The sequence below is a fragment of the Martes martes genome, assembly GCF_963455335.1.
Source record: "Martes martes genome assembly, chromosome: 14".
Classification (NCBI taxonomy): Eukaryota; Metazoa; Chordata; class Mammalia; order Carnivora; family Mustelidae; genus Martes; species Martes martes.
Window position 1 is genome coordinate 83,180,061 of NC_137902.1, and position 27,154 is coordinate 83,207,214.

At 48.9% G+C, this 27,154-nt stretch overlaps 1 protein-coding gene across 1 annotated transcript in view; it reads right to left on the minus strand.

The window, feature by feature from the left end:
- The window catches only part of SIPA1L2 (signal induced proliferation associated 1 like 2), a gene marked incomplete at its 5' end in the record, with an annotated part of 105,459 nt that overhangs the window by 31,363 nt on the left and 46,942 nt on the right, over positions 1–27,154 (minus strand). The window contains 6 exons of the mRNA XM_080823479.1: positions 5,184–5,572; positions 7,483–7,586; positions 7,987–8,087; positions 9,556–9,639; positions 11,553–11,810; positions 24,096–24,370. Of these exons, the coding sequence (XP_080679605.1) occupies positions 5,184–5,572; positions 7,483–7,586; positions 7,987–8,087; positions 9,556–9,639; positions 11,553–11,810; positions 24,096–24,370 (1,211 nt within the window). The remainder of the gene's footprint in view (positions 1–5,183; positions 5,573–7,482; positions 7,587–7,986; positions 8,088–9,555; positions 9,640–11,552; positions 11,811–24,095; positions 24,371–27,154) is intronic.

Below are 27,154 nucleotides of genomic sequence, written 5' to 3' on the forward strand. Positions count from 1 at the left end.
CTGTAGAAAAAAAAAGTCCAAAATTAAGAATGGCTATTAAAATGGACTTGTTAGAAACATTCAAAAGGAAATAGGGTAACAAAATAAACCAATTCATTTTTGAGCGTTTACATAGCTGGAGACGCTGCGGTAAATGAAAAAATTAAACAAATGAACAAAACAAATAAAACAACTCATTTACAACTATGAAGGTCTGGCATTCCTGTGTGGGACTCAAAGCTACTTCAGTTCTGGGCTCTAGACTGTGGACCCTGCAGGGAGACGTCTTCCTGCCTTCCCATGCCCAGAGCCACCCAGGGAAGCAACGAGGACGAAGGCAGGGAGCCGATGAACTCTTTCCATTTACTGGGTACACACCTGGGAGTCACCTTCCAAAATGAAAGCTCTACATCCAGGCCATGGGGTCTGAAGACCCATATGTTGTTCCTGTAAGCTGCTTATTTTGAAAAACTTTAGATCTGGGGATAAGGTATAAAAACAGTAGCAAGGGGCACCTGGGTGGCTCAGTGGGTTAAGCAACTGCCTTTAGGTCAGGTCATGATCTCAATGTCCTGGGATTGAGTCCCGCATCGGGCTCCCTGCTCAGCGGGGAGTCGGCTTCTCCCTCTGACCCTCCCCTCTCATGCTCTCTCTCTCTCTCTCTCTCTCAAATATATAAATAAAATCTTAAAAAAATATTAAAAACAGTAGCAAAACGCCTGTCTATCCTTCATCCACAGCCGCTAACTGTTAATACCTTGCTATATCCGCATTATTCCTCTGTCTATATATTCCTCTCTGAACCATTTGAGAATCAGTTGCACACTTCGTGACGTCATACTCCCGCATTTCAGCATAAGTCCCTAAAAAGAAGGATATTCTCCTTCTTTTATTCACATGGTATTGTTATTCACATGGTATTCACATGGTAATACCATGATGGTCACACTCAGGGAATCACACATTAATCCCAGAAATGCTTATGGCACTAGCTTCCCCATTTGGAGCCCGGTGAAGGGTCGTGCATTGACTTTAGCTACTCAGAAGTATATCATGTACCTTGAAGCCTTTGATTATCCCTGAGATGTTTCACCGTTAAAGTCTCAGAGTTCCCCAGGTCTGGAAAGGTTAACATGCTGTGTAAGCCACTCACACACCCTGCTGAAATGACCAAGATGACGTCTCTGGAGGATGTACCATGAACGAGGACGGCAGTCGGAAACGGTTATGCGCTTTCCCATTCATTTTACCAAAGTTGTTTTGCTAATTCACACTTGATTAAAACTGTCTTGTACCCCAAGAGTAAACTATTTAACCTGAAACTCTAAGAAGATCTTGGGGTTGTGGGTTGGAGCCCCGCACTGGGTATAAAGATTACTAAAGAAAATAAATAAACTTTTAAACTCCAGGAACAAATTTGCTGGACCGATTTGTTGAGCAATAGGGCAGGACTCTAGGCTCAGAGCAGAAACGTCATGAGAAAGGTTTCCCCCGAAGCGGCTCAATATTCCAGAATGCTGGCAGGAAGCTTTTCATGAACCCTTCCCTTCCAGACTAAAGTTCTCATCTTCCAGCTTCACCCCCAACTTCCAGCCACTGCCACTAAGGAAAGGGCGTGAATAATAAACAACAGGAGTTGAGAGGAGCCCTTCTGCAGAAGAGGCCAGAACATGAAATTATTACTATTTTCTGCACTTGCTTCCTTTCACTTTGCAAGACCTTGGTTGGGCTGATAGGGTTCTGCTTTGGGTTCTGAGCTCTTATCTAAGTGTCCTGCCCTCACAGCGAGGGAAAAAAAGAAAAGAGGGGAGGGGTTCCTGAACTAAAGGTCTGAGCAGCAGAGGTAGCAAGCTGCATCTGGTGCTTGTCCGGCTTTCTGGGTGACTCCCGCGCACCCCTCCACCCGCCACAGAAGCTTGTCTTGAAGAGTCTGACGTCCCCCGTGTCCCTCGGCCCAGTCCTGGAATCCTACCACATACACAGCTCTGCGCATGCTTTCCTCTCGGACGGCCGCTGGGGAGCAGCGCGTGGGCTCTGGGACTGGTAGGGCTGGTGGTACCAGAGCAGGCCATGCGGTGATCTGCACTCCTGAAAATCAGACCTGGGACCTGCTGATCCCACGTGCCTCCCGCTTCCCCAGAGAAACCCCCCAGCAGGTTTGTGGACTCAGTCAGTAAGCATTTACCAAGCACGCTTCCCTGTACGCCCTCCATCGTGTCCCAAGGAGTCCAAGACCACCATGTGCAGAGAAGCGCACACAGTGCACACGACAGGCCACGTGCCTCCCAGCCTCCGGGACACCCCAGGAAGGCACCAGGGAGCTACAGCCATGTGCCAGGAGATGTACAGAAGGCACAAACCATTTCCGCCAGGGGTGAGTGCTAACCAGAAAGGCAAACAGGGGATGGGATATCCAGAGTATGTGGGGGCAGGGGTGGGACCTCAGCCAGGGCGGTCGGCCCCGGGGTCAATCCTTACAGTGAGTTCATTCTGCTCCTTCTGCCACCTGGCCTACTCCCAGTCACAACCGTGGCCCGTGGGCACCAGGCCTCAGCTCCCGGGTGACCACGCCCCAGCCCGAACACAGACAAGAGAGGAGCGCAGGGGGCTGGAGGTTTTGTCATCACAGACACGCAGAGCCCAGTCGGGGCGCTGGCCCTTCAGGGTCCAGAGAATCTGACAGACGTTTTCAACAGCAAAATTCCGTTTACCTCAACCTGCAGAGACTTCAAATCTTACTGCAAATATTTTAAATGTAAAGTACGATATATTTAACGTTCCAAGTACGTCAAGATAAAGTATTTTATACATACATACACGTAACAATCTTTAAACTTTTTAAATATTTTAAAAACTCCAAGATATTTTAAGTCTTATTCTCTCTAGTCCTCCTGCACAGGTCAGGGGACAGACAGGAGGAAGGATTCAAAAGACTCAATTTAATGACTGAATTTCATACTGAGCAAAAGCCTACAGTGTAAGCTGAAATGTGGCTTCAAAGTCCCCATCCACTAAGAACCACAAGAAAACCCCAGCCCCGTGGTAAAGGATTCCAGCCCCTCAGCATATATCATTTCCCCAACAGCTGTGCACACGTTCAGTTTCAAGTGGTAGAAAAAAGCACAATCAATCAGAAATTCAATCTCCCACTTTTATATACTTTCTAATCGCGTCACCCATTAATTTAATGAATGGGTAAGGTATTCAAGAAAATCTCCTTCAAATGCCTATAAATATCCCTGCCTCTATTTATAAACGAACGTGCCCTCCAAGCAGCTTCCGCAGAAATTTCCCATAACAGTGCTACAAAATTCTATTTGCGATGCCCATTACATTTGTCTAACCAGGGATCCTGAAGTCAGCTGTTTTACCAAACTGTAGATTCCGGACAAGACATTAGGAGGGTATAACATCCCAAGAGGATTTCTATAGTACGTCCGGTTTTCAAGTGTCCCGGAAGTTGGACAGGAATCGTGGAGGTAACAAAAGTCCTTGCCAGTACGTCTGTATTATATAAGTTACTCATCACTAAACCTATTTCCAGTCAAGTTATTCAAGAGAACCGGTGAACAGTAGTAAGAACATCTATTTTAGAAAATAATCCCCGTATCCTAAGCTCCCCGTGCCCCAACAGGAGACCGAGTGTGGGGGGACCCTTACGATTCCCCTGTCTGGGACCCGCTCCCCCTTCTCCTGGTGGAACAACACCCCGATTTTCTTCTGGGGAAGCAGCTGTCTTCACCACCCCTCAGCTGCATGGTACGGGCCCAGCGAGGCGGGGGGGACTGCTTTCCTCAGACAGTGGAACCCCCTACCACAGTGGTAAGGCCAAGGGCACGTGAGAAGGGAATGTGGAGACGGCGGGGGTGGAGTTTTTGCCAAAACTGGAGAAGGACCACGCTTTCTTTCTGTGGACACTGGGGCGTGGGCTCAGGGGGCCTGCAGGTGACACGGCCATCTTGGACCAGGAGGCGCCCCCTGAGACGTCAGGGGTTATCATGTGGAGCTTTAAGATGGGAGCTGACCCGGTCTTGGGGGGTTATCACATAGCCGCAAGCAGGAGAACCCTGACAGTTCTAGATCCTTCCATCACAGGAGCTGAAGTAGTGCCTATGTCGTGTGAAACACTTAGTGGGGAGTTTGACTTGTGACGTGAATGCCCTCGAGTGACACAGACGGTCAGTAAGACACTGATGAAGGGGGAGCCACAGGACAAGAAAAGGGGAACAGCGGCAGTGAACATGCACGCGCGTGTGAGAGGCCCACAGAAGCGACCTCCCCTGATGTCCAGGGCGGACAGCTGAAACGTTCTGCACGCTGGCTTTGAGAACGGGGCTGCGGGTCCTCCTGTCTCTGCCCGCTGGCTGCATGGGGGTTGCCCCTCGTGGCTTCAAGCCGAGATCCCATGAAGTCCCCACGGGGACTGTGGGAGGAAGGGAGAAGGTCCGGCGGGCAGCAGTGGCCTTGAGAAGGGCTGTGGGGAAAAGCCCGACAGTCCCCGGGAGCTGAGTTAGGAAGCCTCGCAGACAAGAAGGGAAATTCTAGGGTGGTCGGTGCGTAGGGGTTAACTTCTGTCCACCACCAACCCTGAACAAATACGGATTTCTGTCTTGTCTCTGACAGCAGAAATCACAAATGATCGTGGGGTTTTAAACCGCTGTACAGACATACATCACGGAAGGGTTTAGAACTACTTCGAACTTCATGTTAAACATCTGCGCTTGGAAAACACTTCCTGTAAATTTAGCTAGTCTTTATTTAAAAAAATAAATATTGAACTGATGATCTGAACGTACTCTCAGACCTCGGGTACCCCCGTTTGGTAAGGGGGCCTTTGGAACGCAGAAGCCATGGGCAGACAGCGCAGATCCCCCTCCCCAAGTTAGCAGCGCTGCAACCAGAATACCGTCCAGCTTGTGTCCACTTCTCCTACAATCGGTTCCTTGCAGGAACCGATGAAACTGGGAGAGGAGGTCAGGGGCCTGACTGGAGCAATTCCTACCTGTGCGTAGCTCTCTCTGCAGCTGAATGAGGAAGTCAAGTCACAGGCGCCTGCTGGGCAAATCTCCCAGTCACACTTCTGATACAAGCACTTCACTCGAAGTCCGGTGGCTGGGCCGCCCGGTGACAGGCTCCCTCGCTGCTCCCGTTTCGGGCCCCTCCCCGACCCCCGCGGGACCCGGGGGCACCCCCGGGGCACTGACCTGGAATGCGACGAGATCTCGCTGAGGTCCCCCATGCTGCCGTCGGCCACGCCGCCCGCCGAGATGGCCGGCGCGTAGCTGTGCACCGCGAACATCTTTGCCGGCTCGTCGTCGGGCCCCGGGATGTCGGCCGAGTCGGCCCACTGCTCGGCCCGGCTGTGGATCACCGACCGGCTGCCCGCCAGGTGCACGGGGCCCAGGACGGCGGCGGGCATGCAGGGGGCCGTGTCGATGCCGCTGTCCGTGGAGGCCCCCTTGATGTAGGTCAGCCCCAGCAGCTCCGGGTCCATCAGGTCCCCAGACCCAAAGTGCTTGTCGTCGCTGTTGCTGGACGTGTTACTGGAGAGCGTGTTGCTGCTGGAGTGACTGGAGCAACTTTTGTCTCCAATCTTGGGAAGAGGAATGGAAAGGCTTCAGACAGAGCCCGTACCTTGCTTCTTTATGAAGCCAGTTAGCCTCACCCAGACCCCCTAAGCTGCAGACCAGAGGATCGCACCTGAGCCCTTTCTACTAGCTCTTCAGTGGGAGGCAAGGGGAGAACTCACTTAAAAAAAAAAAAAAAAATTCTGATTTGATGTATAAGTCCCAGATTCCTAACTCCTCTCATAATTCATTTAAAGTTAAATAGGAATCTTCTCAAATCTCTGTTCAATTATTCGTGCCTGGAGCACGGAAATATTACCACCGTGTCACAGCCAGAAAAGAACCAACACATGTTGTACAAACTGAGAAAGCACATGGAAAATTAAATAAAGCGGGGAGAGCAGCTTTTTATCAAGAAAATTCTCCTGGGCCGCCTGGTGGCTCAGTGGTTGAGCCTCTGCCTTTGGCTCGGGTCATGGTCTCAGGGTCCTGGATCGAGCCCCACGTCAGGCTCCCTGCTCAGCGGGAAGCCTGCTTCCTCCCCTCCCCCCACTCTCTCTGCCTACCTGTGATCTCTGTCAGATACATAAATAAAATCTTAAAAATTCTCCTGTGACTAATTACAGTGCCAGCCCTGGGTGTGGACAGAGGACTTGGGTGTGAATCCTAGGGGCACAATATTGTCTTGTCACTTAGCCCTTTTCTCTGCTCCCAACGCTGAGCTCGGATAATTAACACGTGGGCCCAGCAAGATAATACTCTCTACTGTCCTGCAGCTGCAAAGTGCATTGTAAGTACAAGTGACTTCTCTGAGAGAGCCCAAGTCACCGGGTGCCCCAGGTGCTAATGAGCAGGGGCTCTCTCTGTGGACCTTGGAAGACAAAAGAGGTCCCCTCTGGCGGGTCCCCTACAGACACGGTGGCTCCGCACAGCCTGGGAACCTTGGAAGCCCCAGCAAAGGGCGGGATCACGAGCACAAGTTGTGCTCTGACCTGCCGTCGTGCGTCTTGGTGTTTCCTCTTCACGTCGTCACCCTGTCAGCTCTACACGTGCCCCCTGCCCTTGACCTTCGCAGCACCCACGATACTCTCCGGGGCTACTCTCACCCCTGCCTTCCTTTGCTTAAACCACCGCTGAGACTTGTAAAGGTGGAATTCTAGGGCTGACTCGAGACAAGGGCCCCACAGCGCGACGGGGAGGAGCGTCACGCGTGTTCCCGAGCCCCCCGCTGGGAAGCTTGCCAAGGCCTCTTGAAGGAAGAGGGGAAAAAGCAACGAAGTCAGGAAGTGATAAAATTTCTTCACCTGCAAGTTTTCAAAACGGTTGGTTTTATGTGGCAACGACCCACAGTTTGTGTTTTCACGTTCGATAGAAAGTTCTGCCTCGTGGAGCGATGGTGGCCTGGGAGCTCCCCCAGCGGGTGAGGGGTAAACGAGTAACTGATACCCCGGGTGCCAGTGACCGGGAACCATGCACCGGGCGTGGCCGGAGCACAGCCTGCCCCTTAGTCAGCAGCCGCCAGCATTACCAGGGACCATCAGGAACCAGACAGTGAGGGGCCAGCTGGGGGCAGAGCCACTCCGGCCACACACACACACACACACACCGCCTCCCAGTCTCCGGCCAAGCCCACCAGGTAATGCCCACGAGGGAGTGAACCGTTCACAGATTAAAAACAGGACTGTGATTTAGTAACTATCACACTGGGTATCAAGGATCAAAAGGCTGAGGATATAATCTTGGTTTTGCCAATAATTTACGGTGTGACCTTTCTTGGAGGTTCTTTATAAATCAAGGGGTAAAAAAAAAGAACTTAACGTCTTTCTTTATTTTTACCTCGCCTCTACTGAGAGTCCCTGCCAGAACGGCTCCCGCTGTGTGCTGAGATGGCTCAGGACGGCCACGCGAGAGGGTAGCCCACAAAGGGAGGACTTACGTGGGAGAGCTTATTGGGCGAGTCCTTGCAACTGCCATCCTTCTGCAGGGCTCTTTCTTTATAGGAACTCAGGACTTTGGAGGGCGGGCCATGCCATTTGGTTTCTGTCACATGAAGAAGAGAAGAGCTGAATATCTAATTTGTTGTGTTGACAAAAGAGCAAAGCAAACACAGAAGCCGGACGACGAAATGGTCTGGGGGAAATGAACAGGACTGTGGTTCTGGAACGTTCTGGTCTCACTAGTGGATACCCCCCGAGCGTCCACAAAACAACGAGCATAAAGCTCACGTTCCATTTCTGTCGGTACCACCAGTACCGTGACCCACGACCACATCCCCCGCGACACTGGGAGACCCAGCCGACCACATGGGCATTGTCACAGGACGGAGCTGACCAATAGGACGAACGCAGGAATGAAGGAACGGATGAGTGGACGAGGGATGGGAGGAAAGAGGGAGCAGGACAGAAGGGCTGGGCAGCTGCCCAGCCGCGTGTCTCATTACCCAGGTGCCTGCTTCCGTCCAGGCTGTCCTCCCGCTCCCTGGCTCCTTCACACTCCAAAGGGCCCGCGCCCTGGTGCTCGAGCAGCAGAGGAGAGTGGCATCTGCAAAGAGCACAGAGCTGAGTGGCCTGCTCGCCGAGTGTCCCCTGGGTGCCCCCCCCCCCCCCCCCGCCGTGCGTCCCCAGCCCCGTGTGCTGCTCCCGCTGGGCCCGTCCCGGGGAAGCCCTGCAGCAGAGACTGCTTCAGCACCTGTAAGCGGGGGCTCTCGTTTCCCCACTGGCTCAACAGAGGCACCTGAGTGACAGCCCCGTGTAGACACAAAAGGGCTGCCGATCCCAGGAGGCTGGAGAGCTGTCCGAGGAGCTGTCCCCGGAAGCCAAAGAGGAGCTCACTGCTTCGGTTTCGTTTCGTTTTGTTTTCTCTTGGGCCCTGATACTTCCTTATGTCCAATTTTTTAAGGAAAAGAAAGTCCATTGATTGGCTTGAGACGACACCTAGGTAGACCCCGTTTTATGAAAACCCCACATGAGACAATACAATCTTAAAAAGGAAAGAAGTCCCAGGAAAGTTCTTCCTATCTCCCCGTGATTCCTACAGGATTCCGTGACAGATCCTCGTTTGCAAAAGAAAGACAGGGATGGTTTTTCCACTAATCCCCCCCACCCCCCCAAAAAAAAAAATCCCTTCCACTTTCCAAATGCAACTCGACTGAGAAAAACGTCAAGTTCTTTTTAAGAACTCCATCTACTACCTAAGGTAGGGAACACACATGTAACTGACTGCAAATATCCACTTCTAAGCCCAGACCAGAGGGAAGGGGGATCCAGGAAGAGACGTTTCCCTCTGCACCTGTGAGAGCGGTAACAGAAAGCTGCTGTTCCCGTGGGAGACCCTTCTCGTCTGTCCTGACCATTCTCTTGTCTCCAGACCCAATTAAAAGCAATATAGGGCAATGATGTTGCCAGGAGCATCTTTTCCTCCCAGAAGTTGTGAATGTTTCCCGTGAGTTGCTGCATCTGTCAGTTCAGCATCTCTGTGTCCCCAAGTGTCCTCAGGCTGTACCTGAGCTGCTGGCTCTTGGACATGACATTTAGGCACACACTCCAAGGGACAGTCCTCAGCCGGATGTATGAGGCACCCTTCTACTGTTCTCAAACAGGAGGCGTGAAAAGAAGGCCAAATGCTAAACCCGCCTTTTCCGATCTGGGGCTGTGTTTCGGAGAAGACGCACTTCCCAGAGAGGCTGTGAATTTATTCCTCGTCGGCAGTTTAAGCGAGGGGACAACTCCCAAAGGCTACTGACTGTAGAGTCCCCAAATCCTTCATTTTCAGAAAGACTTTCCTTATTCAAATGAAAAAAACAGGCAGGCTCCGAATACAGACAAACAAGCTCTACGTGCATAGAAACGATGAGCTTTCTGGCCTGGACAGTGACTTATTAAAAGCCTGTCTGGCATTTTTCCATCCCCCAAATGGCTTCGTATACAGCAGGCACACGGTAAATGCTTCTGCGCGAGCCCCTGACCAGTTCCCTCCCAGGGGCCAGCAATGAGGGAGGACTGAGCAGTACCCGTCATACGCCGCTTGTGGTCTCCAGGGTCCGCTGCTGCCAGGCCCGGGGTCGCTGGAGGACGACTGGTTGCTGGGCGAACTTCTGAAATGGTGACGAGAATCATTAACAGGGCAGCAACGTATCTGCGGAGTGTCCACGTGGGGACCCGGCCCATCCCGCTTTACTAAAAAACTCATCTGACAGCAACAAAGGAAAGGAAGAAATAAATACACATCGCAGAATGAAACGGGATGCACTTTGGACCGACAGACCAAGAACGGGAGATACCAGAGACGGCGGGCGGCTCCTGGTTGGCGGCTTATTACAGGAAAGGGTTGGGGCAGGAATAAGCCCAGTGATGACTCCCGTGAAATATGGAAGAACCACAACAGAACCCACCAGAAGCTAGAATCATGAAAACGTTACTATTACTTGCTCAATGAAAACTTAACACAAGGCATGTTCTGGTCTTGTATTTAAAACCTATGCAGAGCGAGAACTCTAAATTTGTCAAAACCATTTATTTTCACACATCTATTGGAAGCAATCCTATTTATTTCAGACACACAAAAATAAGTAATACTCATGAGAACCCACTTGATAAAGACGGGCTTGCCAAGTTTCCATTCTGCTGCTAGAACTCTCTAGGTCTTTTTTTTTTTTTTTTCCCCTGTAATTCACTAAATTTTACTTTACTCAGGGAGGCTCTGCAGACCCCGCAGACCCCTCCCGTGAGCTACCTATGTGCGCTTCTTTGAATAGGGGGAGTTTATAAACTCAGCGGACCTCTGGGAAAGGAGACCCAGAGCCGAGGTGATTTAATGTCAAGTTAAAGGAATGCCGTTTCTGCATTTGACCTGTCAAGAATAGACTGGAGAAAGCAGAGAAAGTCCTCAAGTTTTAATCTTACTGTTGGTAACACCTATACAGCCTTACTACGTGCCCGGAATGGTTCTGGAAGCAGTTTGCAAATACTGAGTCTACCTTCGTAATGCTCTGCAGAGGTCTCCACTATTACTAAGCTTATTTTTCAGATGAGGAAATCGGAGGGGGGAGAGAGCGTGAGTAATAGCGGTGGTGAGCAGCCACCGGCTAAGCAGCCTGGCTCAGCGCCCTTGCTGCCAACGCTTTAGGAGACCAGAGCCTGGCAAACCAGTTTGCGGAAACTCACTGGGTCTCCGTGGCCCGTAAGTTACAAAAAAGCGAAAACAGAAAGCAGTTGCAATTAACAAGACGAATTTACCATTTTGTTCACTTAAAACTACCTACTGTGAATTACGCCCCCCAAATTCTTATCAGCTTCTAATGCCATACATGCACTTTTAAACAAGAGCATCTTCTCATTGAAAAATTAATTTTAGGGGCGCCTGGGTGGCTCAGTTGGTTGAGTGTCCGACTCTCGGTTTCCGCTCAGGTCATGGTCTCAGGGTTGTGAGATCGAGCCCCATGTGGCCTCCCTGCTCAGTGGGGAGTCTGCTTGAAGATTCTCTCCCTCTGCCCCTCTCCCTACTCTCTCTCTCTCTAAAATAAATAGACAAATCTTCTAAAAAAAAAAAAAGAAAAATTAATTTTAAATTTCACTCAGTTTGCTTAAAATAAGAAAAAAAAAGCAAGGAAAGGCTAATGATCTTGGGACCTCTTAAAATACTATACACATCAGGATGATGGGATTTGGTCACTGATTCTGCAGCTTTATTTATACTCAAAACCCACATGCACTTATCTAAGAAGAATCCCTTCTCGGGTGTCTTGCCCAGGTGTAGGGAGCAAGGTGACCCGGAGGACCAGGAGAGGGAAAGGCGCAGCACCGGCGGGCCGGCCTGGGGCAGCCCCGCTGGGTGAGGTACGAGACGGATCCTGAGTATGACCACATCTGGGGCCTGCCCTCCAGCCCCACCTGCCAGCTGGTGCAGAACAAGTGAACTCAGAAACAAGCCCAGAAAGGAGGTCCTCTCTGTAATGTCAAGTTCAAGCCCCAGGGTTTCGCAAGGGCCGTCCCGGAGGAAAAGCCTTACCTCGTGCCATCCGGCAGCTTCCGGTCGAAGGAGGTGCTCCGGGGGATGGCGGCCTGGGCCTGCTGGAGCAGCTGCTGGCACGGCAGTCGGTCGGGCGTGCCGGGCACGGGGGAGGCCCGGGCCAGGGGCTGCAGGGCCGGGGTGGGCACGCGGTGCCACGTGGTGTTCCTCCGGAAGGGCGTCTTGTACTCGCACGGGGTGCCTTCACTGTCCAGTTTGTACTCCACCATGGGGATCCGGCAGAGCTCGGAACACCCTCTGTTGGGCGGAGAAGAGCGGGTGGGTAGGGGGGCTTGTGCTGAGCCATCGGCGCGGCTGCTCAGGGCTTCCAGACCACGGAGGAGAGCCAGGCACCCCCAGGCGCATCCCTGGCTTATGGGGACTCTGTCTATGACCCAGCAGGAACCAGCAGCATCCAGGATCAGGCTTGTGGCTCTGCTTAATGACAAGCTATGGCTTTAGGCATCACGTGCATATATCCTGTCTCTCTGGGTTGTCTGCAAACTTCTTACACCTGAATACATTTTAACCAAGTTGCATACATGGAAATCACACACCGAACACAGGGCAATAAACAAACTTCAACAGATTAAAAATGCCTCCCATACGATCTGAACAGATTCGAAAGAAGGACAGTTATTGAACTAGGAATGACGTCACAGGTCACCTTTTCTACGGAGTCTGAGAAAAGTGAAAAACAAAAGCAGTAAACGCTGTCACAGTTCAAGGGGAAAGCAGAACGCCCGTCTGGTCAAAGTGGGGTTCTTAGTTGCCGTGGTCGCGCTCTTAAACTAGAGTTCCAGTCCCCCAAATGGGACGTGCTGGAGCACGCTCTCATGTGCTTCGGGGAGCAGTCAGGAACGGGAGACCGGTCAGCCTCATGCTGTGATTTAAGCCAGACCTCTCTCAAGTTTCTCATTAGTTACACAGCGCAAATAGCACTATTAGCTTGACCAAAGGGAACCTGGGACACCAGCTGGCACAGTTCAGCAAGCGCAAGGAAGCCCGGGTAAGTTTCAAGTCTGAGCACCAGGGCACATCACCCTGGTTACCATGTTGATCGAGGGGTGTCTCTCCCTGGATGTTCCAGAGTCAACGCAGAAGGTTGCTAATACTTTCCCCCCGAGAAATCCACTAGGGGAAGGTGTGGTTCTTTAAAAAGGAGACTTCCATTCTCAAGATGGCAGAGGGACATTTCAGCCTCTTTTCAAAATCATGTAAGAACGAGGAGAACAAGAAACAGAAACAAAGCTGACCATCTACCAAACTCGAGACAGCTGGAATTCTAAACCACGGCAATCACAGGGAGAAGGGAAATGGAACGGTGCTGATAGTTCAGCAGAGCAGAGGAAGGCAAAACCCAAGGGTGGCATAGACGGAGACAAGGAAAGACGTGACTACTCCCCTTACACAACCCCCGAAAGGGGCACAGGGACAGGAAGCGCTGGGCACTGCAGGAGGTGAAAGTGAGAGAGAAGGTTTCCTAGGAGGGGGTGATTTAGAAAAGAGAGAACAAAGGAAAGTTTGAACATTACATGGCAGGGTTTAGTCAGGCAATAACCACCCCCACCTCTAGGGGGCAGGAGCAATGGTGTGGGGAACTCCACCTGAAGGATCGGGAGTCCAACAGAGGAGAGCATGGCTGAAAACAAAAGGTTAAGTGAAAGTCTCCCTGGAAAATGAGACCCACAGTCATCTCCCCTTCCTCCAAACCCAGCTTCAGAATGCTGATCAGCCTACAAAAGCCCAAGGAGGATCTTCTAGCAAAAAGACAATGAGTTGTAATTAGATGTAAGCCACTCAATCACCCCGCAGTGAGGCTCACCGACCAACCATATCCTTACAGAATAAGAAAGAACTTTTGAAATTTAAAAACATGATAGCTAAAATTCAAAAACAATTTTAAAAAAAGGTCTACTAAGACCAAGGTAAACTGAGGACCTCTCTAAAAATGTTACAGGCACACAAGCATGTGAAAATTAAAGTTGGATCCAAGAAGCCTGATGTCTAGACAGAGGTACCAGAAAGAGAAGAGGGGGGGAAAGGTGGGGAGGAAATGATTAAGAAACAATACAGGACAATCTCCAGAACTAAAAGATATATAAAACCAGATTAAAAGGTTCAGAGAGTGCCCAGGGTGATGAGTAAAGGAAGGTCTATGTCAAGAGAGACATACATACATATGCAAGATGGAATGAAACTTTTGGAGGCCATGGATACACTTATGGCATTGATTAGGGTGATGGTTCCAAGGCTGTATACTTATCTCCAAACTCACTAATCTGTGTGTATTAGATGTATACAGCCTTGTGACATCAGTCATACCTCAATGAAGTCTTTTTCAGACATCATGTAGAACTCGAACTCTTGGGTTACAGAGGATATCTTGAGTTTCTGGGGGGACAGGAGGTACGGAAGGCACAGCAGTATTGGATGAAAGTTACTTCTCACCCATCAAATCAACAGTCCTTGGAGAAACAGGCAGGAATACAACAATGACCTGATTTTTGGCTCGGGAAACCAAATGGATGGTTGGTGCTACCCTTTGAGTTTAGAAGGGGACTGAATAAACCATCTGAAGGAGAAACTCCTGCCTGTTTTATTAAACTTTACTTCATCTTTTATTTTAACTTTCCTTTCTTCAAACCAAAATTATCTCTAACCTAGGCAAGTTTAAATTACTCTGGATCTCCTCAACGCATTAGTTAAATGATTGGTCAAATTTGATAAGCCCAGATTTACACTGGATTGCATGGCTATTATTATTATTATCATTATTTCATAAAACTCCAAGGCTCTACAACATTTACTTGTGGACTTGTACTGTTTCCCAGTGTTTTTCTCTTTAACTAGGTGACACATCCTCTGGGACTACTGATTCATCCAGAGACCAACAACCTAATTAGAAATCATAAAGGTGGGATACGACAGTCATATCAAAATATCAAGAAAACCTACTCTTGTCTTCCAGACTATTGGGTGCTCTAAGCAAGTCAATGGATAGTGAGGCAAACCCCAGGCTTTGGTCTCGAAGCCTGCAGGGGCCCAGAGAGTACCCGTCAGGGAATCGAAGTGAAGGGTCTTGGAGTTATATTTGAATGCAAGGAATAGGAGCCTTGGATCCTGTGGACCAACGTGTATCTCCAGTGCCTGTTTGGGTTTGGGATAGACTTAAAAGGAAGAAAAAGCAAAGAGAAGACAGATGGCTGAGGCATGTAAAATATTTAATTCATACTCCTCGATTGTAGCCTTTCCTAAGACATTGTAATTTAGCTTGAATCTTTGAGGAAAAACATTATATAAATGCATAATCATGACTAATATTTTAGAAGAGTGCTGACACAAACGTGTGCGAACACACGCGGTTGACGGGAGATTCCGGGTGGAATTATCTCATTTCCAACCTTTTGGACAAAGTCATATGTAAATGATCTTCTTGATACTAAAAACTGGGGCTCTTTTGCTTGAATAAAGATTAGCTCTTTTCGAAAGAATGGCATTATTTGGAGAATCAAAATAAATTTTGTGAGTATGGGACACTTTTATAGCAACTCCTCTTACAAGCTAGGTTTCTGCTTTGTTTATTTCTAGGACTAAGCCATCAAATAAATGCCACTGATTTTATGTGGCAACATACCACCAAACCTAGTCAAACATAGTTCTGTTCTAAGAAATGTCTGGAAGGACACAGGTAGAAAATTCTACCAATTTTTAGGGAACTAGGAAGAGGTCTAAAATAAGAGTTATCACTTAGCCTACAGCAGAGGTCCTCCTGCTACAGGGAGCGTGAGAGAGACTCCTCACCCTTTACACCTGTCCCTGTCCCCGCAAACACTCCTCTTGTCTCTGTGGCAAGTTCCAGCGAAGGACGCCAGGCGAGATCTGACCGCTCTTCTGGAGCATCACGCCCTGAAAGGGCACCCAGCAAGGATTCCTGACCACTAGGGTCAAGACCAGTGGAAACCCAAATGGACCAAATGCAAAAAGACCTAGCACAAAAAGATGCCCCCCCCCACCCCAAAGTGAGCTGCTAATCTTTTTTTTTTTTTTTTTTAAAGAAATACGCATCTACAGCGATGGTTAGATGTGCTGTTTCTATGTATGTTTTTTTTTTAAGATTTTATTTATTTACTTGTCAGAGAGAGTGAGAGAGAGAGCGCGAGGGAGCACAGGCAGACAGAGAGGTCGGCAGAGGCAGAGGGAGAAGCAGGCTCCCCGCTGAGCAAGGAGCCTAATGCGGGACTCGATCCCAGGCCCCTGGGATCATGACCTGAGCCGAAGGCAGTCGCCCAACCAACTGAGCCAACCCAGGCGTCCCGAGTGAGCTGCTAATCTTGTGTGTAACTGAAACAGGTTTTATTTTTTTCAATTTTTTTATTTCTAAAAAAAGACAAGCCTTTAGCTTCTTGCATTATGATACAAATTCAGACCTCACAGAGAAATGCCCTCGGCTTCCTGTGGACATACACCAAATCAAGTCCACGGACGTGAACTGCATTTTTAGCTTCTGGCACACTTTTCCCAGGTTGCTTGCCAAACAAAGACACTGGAAGACGTTAGAGAGGGCTGTGGGGGTCACTTACATGTGAGCATATTGATTTCCTCTTTGGTCAGTAACAAATGTACACGTCACCTACTTATGCTTCTAATTAACATGCCATGTAGACATCAATACGCACTCCGCTTCAGGGTTAAATATACATACACTTGTTAACATTGCTTGTCTAGCCAGGAACTTCTCTGAGTCTAATACTGCTCCGTAGTATTAGAAGGAAGGCAAAAACATTCTCTGGACCAAAGTGTTCATAAAATACGGGCTCACTGAGCCTGCAGTACACAAAACTGTGAAACTGACACGGAGTTGGCATCGTTGGAGCCCTCGGAGCATCTTATATTTTACTGCTTTACTCTGCAAAACACTGCTCCTTGTCCTTCTGAACTTAGCACAACAGGCTTTCTGAAATGGCTTATTTCCTGGACCAAGGACACTCATGAGTGTCCTTGTAAGCACACTGATCAGCGCTCTCCCTGCGTCCTGCGGTCTGAAGTGGCTTCTCCCTGGCAGGGTCCTAGGGCGGCAGCTGTTACTGCTTCCTGGGCTCTGGGCATGGCCAGTCGGGGGGAGGGGTGCCTGCTCCAGGGTCACAGTTACAGGCACTTGCCTACACTGCCAAGCACCGCACTTACACATCCCTTACACAGAGACACCCTGCAAAGTCCCCAACCGGCATCCGCCCCCGTAGACCAACTTCTTTCAACTGACCCTTCTACTTTCCTGGGAGAACCCTCCATTAGCCGTCAGTCATTTGGGCATCTGAAGGCAGAATCACCGCTAGGCTGTGGCCCCAGTTCTGAAGGCTCACTGCCACCTTTGGGCTTGGCCGTCGGGGCCATCCCGGATGGCTCTCCCAGATGGGCCACGGCACACTCTCCTCTACTCATTCCCAGCAGGATCCTTCCCCAGGAATCACAGTGTTCTCCATTAAAGACACAGTTGGGGCTCTTGGCTTAAAACCCAGAGCTATAAGGGCAGTTGGTTAAGCAGTTGCCTTTGGCTGAGATCATGATCCCAGGGTCCTGGGATCGAGACCCACATCGGGTTCCCTGCTCAGTGGGGAGCCTGCTTCTCCCGCTCCCTCTGCCCCTGCTTGTGTTCCTGCTCCCGCTGTGTTTCTCTCTCTCAAATAATAAAATCTTAAAAAACAGAACAAAACACAACAAAACCCAGAGCTGTCAAAGTGTGAGAAATAGCACCGTCCTTTGGACCCATGTTAAATCACAGGCGGCATGCACGCTTTCACAAGTGCCGGCTTCACAGGAAAGAAGTCCGTCAAATAGATGCTACTTTTTTTTTTTCCTTTTATAAAACAGAAGGAGCTAGTATTAAATAGCAAAATGTGCATCAATGTTCACGAAAGTTCTTCCCAGAAAATAGGCAGATGTGTAGAACTACAGAATGGCAAAGTTTATAGGATAATCGGAATTGTAGAAAATCGTAGAGCTGTAAAATTCCCTTTGTGTACCTTCTCTTACAGAACAACTCATCGTTAGCCCGCTACTTTATTCTTTCCCTCTTCTATGAAAGCAGGACACATGCCACTACAAAACTAGGAAGGGGAAGAGTTCTACGGGAGGATGAGCAGGGAGAATACTTTTGAAGAGATGCAACATGAGATCAAAACCCCAGAAAACCGAGAAGATTGAAAGAAACACGTTATATTCTACCAAAAAAAAAAGGCGGGGGGAGAAGGGAAAGAAAACGGCAGTTGGATAAGTTAGCTGGATCTCCAGTGGGCAGACCAGGAACCAAGCAACCAGGGCTCAATCACATAATTGTAACTTGCATTTGCTGTACTTGAAACTGCATCACAGAGAACCTTTAACTGAACCCCGTAATCAATCAAAAAGCCTTACAACATATTGTCGTGCTATCCCTGACTTCTGTCTGCCACTGACCTTGTATGGCACGGCCCCGTTTTCCATACACACGACAGCATTTCAACGTCACAAAAATGTCTGAGGGGGTCAAAAGGAAATCTCCCACCTTCAGAAGAAGGTTCAGACAGGTTGGAAAGTCCATACAGCCCATTAGGGACAGGTTCACGGCTGGAACCCAGACTCTTAGCTCAGTGGTCTTTCTAAGACATTCTGCTGTCTCCTTAGAAAACTATCAACGAATCAGTAATGTGGCCCACATCATGTCATCGTTTCCATGAGGAGCTGAGAGGATCTTTGGGAACAAAGGCAGATAGAACCCCTCAAATGAACTACCTGCTTCTCTTCTGTTATGCGCTTTGTAAAAAAACCTTTTTATAGCCCTAGGGATTGAAGTAATCACTGATATTTTAATCATTTTAATGTCTGTTATGCTAATAGCCTGCTAATAGCTAAGAGACTCTTTCCAAATCATCCAACAAGGTGACAGGGGCAATTGATGCTCATTCACTTACATCAAAAACTCTTTCTTTCTGTTGCATAAAAAAAATCAAAAGCTTCCAACAGGGAGATAACCACATAGCATAACTTACTGTAAGGGTTAGGGCAGTGTCATATAGGAAATAGGTACTCCATGAACTATTAATGCAATTTTCTACATATTTCCTTAATTTATATCCAGATAGAGAGACACTGAGATGGTACCTAGAAAAAGACACATCTAGACCATAAGCCCACATGGCCAAGCCCTTTGAATAAAGGTCTTGAATCGAAAAGGTGTGTGTCGTACTGACTAAGAAGCAAGGCCGTCCGGTGCTAAACAGTCCATCTGCCTGCCCCCTCCCCTCCCTCGCCAGCCACAGCCAGCGGCAATGAGTCTCGACCCACTCCACACCCAGCACACCATCCAACTGAAACCACCAGGAAGCCAACCTCCTCTTTTTTTTTTTTCCTTAGAAAGCTTGAGGCCAGGAATACCATTTTACTGCATTACATCCTTCAAAGTTAAACGCAGAAGATTCTCAATAGCTGTTTGATGCCTGGTTTTTGATGAATGGATTTCCTGAAAGAGAATACCCACGGCTGCCCGTTATCCGAGTGGGGTATGCTTGTCCTGCACGCACCTGTTAGCTGCCTAACAGAACGCTCACGCTCACTGTCCCCTCTGCGCTCCTGTGTCAATGTCGGGGCATTATAACATTTCAGACTGCTAAAAAGGCAGGAGCACCTGACTGGAGAGGGTGGAGGATTTCCTGCGCTGAGATACTCGGTATCAAGTAAGAAATTGTGGCCACAGTTTGAGAAATCCATTTTTGAATGTGAAGACCTGTACTTTAGAATGCCAAGTGGACCACGAAAGAGTTCCAGGGAAGTAAAGATAATGTCTGTCCCCGGCATGTGCAGAGCCTCAGGGCCCCACACAGTTAGGGCACAGACCAGTTAAGGGTTAACGAAAAGACTGAATGAGGACAACACAAGGCCACCACCTTTTCATTCCTTCTATAATGCAACGTTCTTACTTCAAAGAGGAAGGGAAAAATCTGAACTTGACATTGGAGGGACAGGGCAGAGATGCACAACATTTCACAACTCACACTGACGGTCATTCCTGGAGGGTGCCCCTAAGACAATACCACATGTGGGGCACCTGGAGGGCTCAGTCAGTTAAGCGTCTGCCTTTGGCTCAGGTTGTGATCTCGAGGGTCCTGGGATCCAGCCCTGTGTCAGGTTCCCTGCTCAGCGGGAAGCCCGTTTCTCCTTCTGCCTCTGCCTCTGCCCTGTGTGCATGCTCTTTCTCACTATCTCTCTCTCAAGTAAGTAAAATCTTTAAAAAAAAAAAAGACAATACCAAATGTAACTGATTTTTTTAATCCACACAAAGCAGTTGGAACTCTAAAAACCTCGCTTAGGTCAAGATCTCAACTCAGCACCTACTTTAGATCTCTCTCTCTCTCTCTCTCCAACCTGCTAATTTGATGAAATTGAGGTTCCCTTCCTCGTTCAGTTTCCGGAACTAGGTGTGTGTACTTCAGGGCGTGGAACACTCTCGCAACCAGCAGCAAAGGAGAACGCCACGAAGCTCCGATTTACAGAATGAGCCGTAAGTAAATTTATAAAATGAGCACAAAGCTTCCGTGGAACGACGAGAGAACGATCAAAGCTCTAGACGGCAGGAGACGATTTCCACTGTTTTGCATTATATAGAAAAATATGTCTGGGACGGTATGGCGACAAAGTATGAAACATTACATGAAATACAGGCGCCACGGCAAGGAATTTCATCTCCACGTTTCCTGGACCTATTTACTGTATCACTCACATTGTATAACAACTCAGGCGTAATTCTGATGAGTTGTTATTGCCTTTATATCAGCCTTTTAAATGGACGCACTTGCCTTCAAATGACATTGATAAGAGTGTCAGTCACCTTTGAAGGCTGGGAGCTGGGGCAGTGGGATCCCTTGCAGACCGGAGGAAGGGCTTAATGAAGCCTCCTCCGCCAAGTCCTCTTTATCTTTGCCACAGAGATGTCTGCTTGGGAAATGCCCTCCTCCCTTTAAAACCTCATTTCCATTTGAAGAGCGCTATTCCCCAACTGCCTCTTGCCACTCATTCCCTGTACAGGCGAATCCCGCTCCAGGTCCAACCCCAGCAAGATATCAGCTAATAAGCATTCCCGAAGGGATCCTCCCAACTCCACAAGGAGAAGGGAAACGCAGCTCTCCCCTCCTTTCAAGCTGAGGGACCGCTGAATTACCATCACCCGGAAGCTGGAGAACGGGACTTCAAACCCTGGGGTGGCTTTTGATAAATACTTTCCCAACTAAAGACTTCGTTTAATCCAGCAGCTTCTGAGTCATAAGCAAACACCTTCTGACGTGCGAACAACCAGAAGTGAGTCTATTAGGGGACGGCCTGTCCTACTGCTGATGGGGACAGCCAGGTTGGAGGCGAGTTATTCCCCACTGAGATCCTGCAGGAAAAAAATCCAGCTGATAACACAGCAAAAATGAAATCAGGCATTTTTCACTGTATTGTATGCGATGCTTACAAAGACTGAAGTATCTTGTAATTCACTGATTTGGCTAATTTTGTAGTTCTATGGCTCCTACAGGCAAGATACACAACACACACAAACACAAAAACACACAAACACACACACGCACACGTCCATTTAAATGAACTTTCTTTTTTTTTTTTTGCCCCTTCCCTGACTAGCACTCAGAACCCTGTGTGAAAAGGGAGGCCGGCATTATCCATACCACAATCACGCGTGCGGCTGTAGCTTGAGACAGATCCTTGTGCCAAGGAGAAATGGCACTAGCGCTGTTTTTTTCAAAAGTTCTGTATTTTAATTTTTTCAGTGAGTCAAGCGCTACCCATGTCCCCCGTTAAGCCCCGCCCCACCACTGTTCCTTACAAAAAGGGAATAGCACAGAGGCTAAACTTGCTGGAGCACAGATGGAATTTAAAAGGATGTTCGTCCTTGCCTCGCGGTCTAAAGCAAAGGGGTACTACTGCAAGGGTCAGGACTCGTGTGAAGCTGCCTGACAACAGAAAGTACTTTTATCAGGAGCCCAGACAGTTGCAGGCAGAGCACGAACCCCAAGCTCACAGAGATATGGATTTAAAAATATACAGATGCAAATTCCCGCCAAACTGGAAGACTGAGTGGGAGGAATTTTAAATGATACAGGCGAGGCCTGAAACCTTTGTGACTTGCAGAAATGGGGCTGGGGGTAAGGGGAGTGTCACTACCAGGCAAACCCGCGAATTCTGATCCCGGCTAAGGTAAAAGTACAGAAGGGTTATTCCAGATTAATCAGGAAAGAAATCTGTATCTTCAGGGAGTGACATTAATGAGACTCTAAGGAAACAAAGGCAAAATCTGTAAATATCTTGAACAGCTTCAATAAGAACACTTGCATTTAAAACAAAGAAAGAATCCGATACGTGCAGACCAAGGCAGATAACCCGTCCTTGGATAAAAAAGTAACTTTTAAATGGTAGTGTGTGTGTGTTTGAGCTAAAAAGCAATCCAGTATTTCTCAGGAAGTTGTATTCTTCTAAATCATATGTTTTAAATACCAACCATAATAATTTTAACATCTTTTTAAACCAGATCTCTTAAGAAGCCTAAAAAAAGAAATTTCTACTGAGCAACAGTAGGCCAGAATTATAAACGGGCGAGAAATGTCATTCTTTTACTCAAAAGGAGAATGCAGTAACCTTTTTTATCTAACTCCACAGCAGTAATCAAGCTCTAAGACAGATACTCACTAGATTTATAAACTCTATTTCCACCAAAGGTAGAAAACACTTTTAATACATGGGAAAACTTCCCGGAACTGACTTAAAATTTATTTTAAAACACTTCACTTACACAATATTGTGGCTTCAAAGGTCTAAAGGACTTGCCTTGGTTATTTCTAAGTCTTGTTTTTAAGAAAATAATTTCTGTCTTTGATTTCTTTGCCCTTGTACCTGTGTGTGTGATTGGTGGGATTTTTGGAAAGCAAACAGACTGGACGGGACAGAACCTGGTAAGGCAATATTTCCCACCACACGTGGCTGCTACTCTCAAGAAGAAGTTCAACTCATTCAACTTGCATTTTATAAACCTACTGGGCAGATACAGGAAACACGGCCACAGAAAGTCCTGCAGGTGGCAAGTGGTAAGAAATCGAACAGACGGACTTCGGCAATATTCTGCATGTTAGCTAGGGAGCAAGGTGGTATACCTTGGGTCGGTTTTCTAAAAAAAATGTCATGGTTTAGAGCTGTTCTGTCCAATCAACGGTAGCCACCAGCCACGTGTGGCTATGGAAATCTTAATTAATTAATTGAAATGAAAAATGCACTTTCTCGGTAGCACACGCCACAGCTCAAGCGTGTGGGCATTGCATGTGGCCAACAGCTACTGTTTCAGACACCGCAGATGTGGACGGTGGTCACTGTGGGAGCTGTGGCTGGACATCGCCGGTTCAGAGGATGAAGTCAGGAGAAAAAGTACAAGGAATGACCTCAGTGACCACAGAAGTACATCTAGAAAGTGGGCACGGTCATCTTGCTATCTTGGAATGGTAAGAATTTCTTTTAGAGCATGGAAAAACTCACATGAATATCCTCAAGTTTTTAAATTAACTAAAATGCGCGGGGTACTGATGATGCCAGAAGGTGCTACGTGCTTCACGTGTCTCCATCCTGTTTAATCTTTGTGAGAGGAGGCATTTTTATAATCCGCATCTTAGGGACAGCCCACAAGGGTTAGAGAGAGCACACGCATGACCCGAGGTCACACAGCCAAGGCCTGGATTCCAAGCATGCCGTATCTCTCAAAGGCCAGAGCCTGTAGGGTGGCCCGCAGGAAGGCCTTTGGAGCTGGAGAGAAAGCCTCGCAGCGACACTAGCAGACGCTCCGGCCACAACGGTGGCCTCTGCCCACACGGATGGCTTGTTCCCGATTAGCCGTCTTTCCCCTCGGCGCCTAGTATCTTCTTGATGTTGAGCTCGATTATTTTTCTATTAACAACGGAACACTCTCGCCTACGAATCCCATTCCCTTCCTACTCTCCACCACCCAGCTCTGAGCTTCCCAACAGTGTCCCGAGCCAGTTCACCTGGAATGGAGCCGCCGTCCCTTCACAGAGTCCGCCTCGTGTCCCATCCCTCCTCCAGACCTACAGGCCTGATCGCTTACATACCCTGTTGAGAATCAATGACTTCACGTTTCAGAAGGGAATTCTAGTGACACAGTGTTTCACTTGCTAAGGGCTGAGCAATGATAAACCATTTCCTCTTAGACGTGGGTTCTCGGGGGTTCCGGGGCATCGAGCAGGTGCTCTGCTCCTCAGTTTGTTAATATCTCAGCCTGCACGTGGGCAATGTCCCTGGAAATAGCTTAGAAAATTAGAGTTGCTCATTTGTTACACACTAGTTACTTTTTTTAAGCTCTTTTTCAATTGCTCTAATGCTTGATGGGCCCATGCCTTTGGCCCGAGACGCACCCGACTACCCCTTCTGCGGATCGTGCAGGGGCGGCAGGGACAGCGCCCGCTACAGAGGCTAGGCGGGGGCCAGCCCTGCCTCGGGCCGCGCAGGCCTTACCTCCGGGGCGAGCCATCGTCGTGGGGCTGGATGATGACCACCTTCACGGTCACAGAGGTCCGGAGCAGGTCAATCATCTGCTCGTGGGTCAGAGTGGCCACGGCCACCTTGCAGATCTCCACGAGGCGGCTCCCTTGGCGAAGGCCGGCCTTCCAGGCGAAGCCGAAAGGTTCCACGTCTGCAACGATTCCTTCGAAATTCACATGGAAGCCAAGCTGGCCCAGCCCGTTCCTCCTCAGGGTCATTTCCACGGTCTCGCAGCCTCGCGTCACTATCTGAGTGGGGGGGAGGGAGGGGGAGACCGTGAGACGTCGCTGTGGAGCATCCCCCCGCCCGCTGCCCCCACCAGGTCGAGGTGCACACACGGGCCTCCCAGCCCTGCCCTCCAAAGGCCCAGGTGACACGCTAAGGACGTTGCAATGCCGAGTTCACCATAAGCAGCCGTGGCATCGGATGCAGAGAGAAAAGTGGACGTAAAACAGGGGCTTTATTCTTCAAAGGCACAAATACTGCTGATACAGGCGTCCTGCTTTTTTTTAGAAGACACTGACCCCAGAGCTCGTGAGCGTCAGACGGGCTCTGGTGACTCCCTCCTCCCCTCCCCCATGCCAGTGGGTTTGGCTCCGAAGCACATAAACCCACTGCTCCAGATGGACCGTAGTGACGGCAAAATGTAGGCTTTTGAAACGATGACAGTTTCACCCACTAAACATTAAAAGCTACTCAGACAATTCCATCCAACTTATAAAATGGCCCCAATCTCTCCGGGAAGCCCCCTTGTGGGGGCAGGCTGCCCCTGCTTGCCTGGGTGGTGAGGACCATTTAGTTCCAATGTGGGCAGGCCCGCCAGGCTCCTTGGCATCCGCTGACAAGGGCATTGTGCAGGATGGCGCTCTGGCAGGGAGCAGAGACCCTCTCCCCCAGCCACCATGTCTGTGGGCCACCTCTCCTTCTTGGGGTCCATCTTTTGGGGGCCAAGGGCAACCCCAAGCAGTGATGGCTTCAGTGCTCTAACCTTCCTGAAGAGTGTGAGTGTACAGCTGTGTCATGAAAAGGAATGTGGAAGCCAGGTGGTTGGCTTCCCACGCCATGCACTGAGACCCCAATCATTACTTAATGCCACCCTCAAGAGCGCTCACGGAGAGCAAGGTACAGGCACGGCCAGAAAAACACAGGCTCATTAAATGTCACTCGATGACTACGGCATTGCTTATTTGTGGGAAATTCAAAGTTGGGATGTATCACACCCGTACCCCCCAAATCACAGAGCTCATGTATAAAGCTGCAGTTTAATAAATGCTCCATTTCCAGGAAACACGCTCTGAATACCCAGATTCCTGTTTAATAAGACCTACGAGTGCAAGCACAGCTGTGGGACTGGGCTGGCTCCGTGCATGTCCGCTGTGTCTGTTTCCATGGTTACCCGCACGGGGACACACATGGCCCATCGACTTCCCACAGATACACACGACAGCTGGGGGCTCAGGGAAACGGGGGTAAGGCATTGCTGGTCTTTGCAATGAGGTTTTGAAAGACTGAAGCTTGCAAAGTTATGAACTGAACTAACTGGAAATTGTCAGAGGAGGACACACCCTGAATAAAATTTTCCCTCACTTCTTTTTCAACTTTGTTTCAACGACGCTTTCCTACCAAAAGTCTACGTATGTGCGACAATGCCATTTTCAGGTGAAATTGAGCGTCCACACATCAGACAGAGGAGCGAACAGTCAAGCCCTTCCTGGGACCTCTGTGTTTCTCATTTCTTCCAACTGCCTGCTACCGGCCACACTTTGGCCATTTGCCATTTCTTCCTCCCTTCTGTTCCCTGCTTCTTAACATTTGCAAAGGGGAAGAGAACTGGAGTTCCTTACATACCTACATGGACTCAATCACCACAGGAAAATGGTGGCTTCCTACCCACGTACCTACCCAAGACCACCCACATAATCGGTGGGGCCCAGTTGAGAGTCAAAATGCAGGGCCCCTGGGTCCAACACTATTTAGAACTTCAAGATGGTAACAGCGGACACTCAAGCAAGGACGGGCTCGTCCAAGAGCGGGCCCACTGAGGGCGGGTCACGGGGTGCACGCAACTGCAGCGGGCCCTGCCTGTCCCCCCTTAGGTATCAGCTCTTCTTCCTTCCTGGGTCTGCACCTGCACAACGGACACCTTTAATTTCAGTTTCCACCACAATAAAACGCACACCGAGTCTACCACCCGCCAGCCAGCACTCATTCCCCATATCTGCCCTACGAAGGTGGGATCCTCCTTGCCACCGCCCTATACCAACCTTGTGTTCCAATCCCTCAGCTGTCTGCAGGATGGTTTGTTCCCAAAATCTCCTGCTGCAAGTCAACTAGACACACAATATATTTCCTCAAACACGCTCCGGACAGCAAGCACCCCTGTCACATCAGCCACACCACTGCTCTTCTAGAAATGGGCAGAATGGGGTCCACAAAACAGCGAATGGGGAAGGACCTACGAAATGTGCATTTTGGTGGTTGGGGAAGTGGTGTTTGTTTGTGTTGTATTTTCAGGAGCACAGACTTTGATGACTCAGTGGATCTCCTAAAAAGAACTATTTCCGGTATTATCGAAAGCACAGTGCGTCTCAAGACCCACAAGGATAACTCGGTTCTCCAGACACATAAACTAATTATGTACTGAATCATCCCCAAATCACATCTGTTTGTGCCCGTACACCCAATAATACTGTTGAACGCACTGAGGTCTGTTCCTGTAAATAGCGTCTACAAATAATTAAATTATTTCTCCAAGGCTAGCAGACACTGACTTGATTGTATTGTCTGAATACATGGTCTCGAATAACAAAGGGGAGATTTATATTTGGTGGGAGGAAAGGGGACAGGAAATGGGTAAAAATTCTCCTTTTTTCATGATCTGTAATTGACTAAATCTTTTCTAAACACTGAAATATACATCCCCTGGGGGGTAAGATTTAAACATGAGAAATTCTTTTGTCACAGCATGTTTGGGTTCTTATACTATATTTGATTTATTCCTATCATGGGTTTGACAGACTCGAACTGAAATC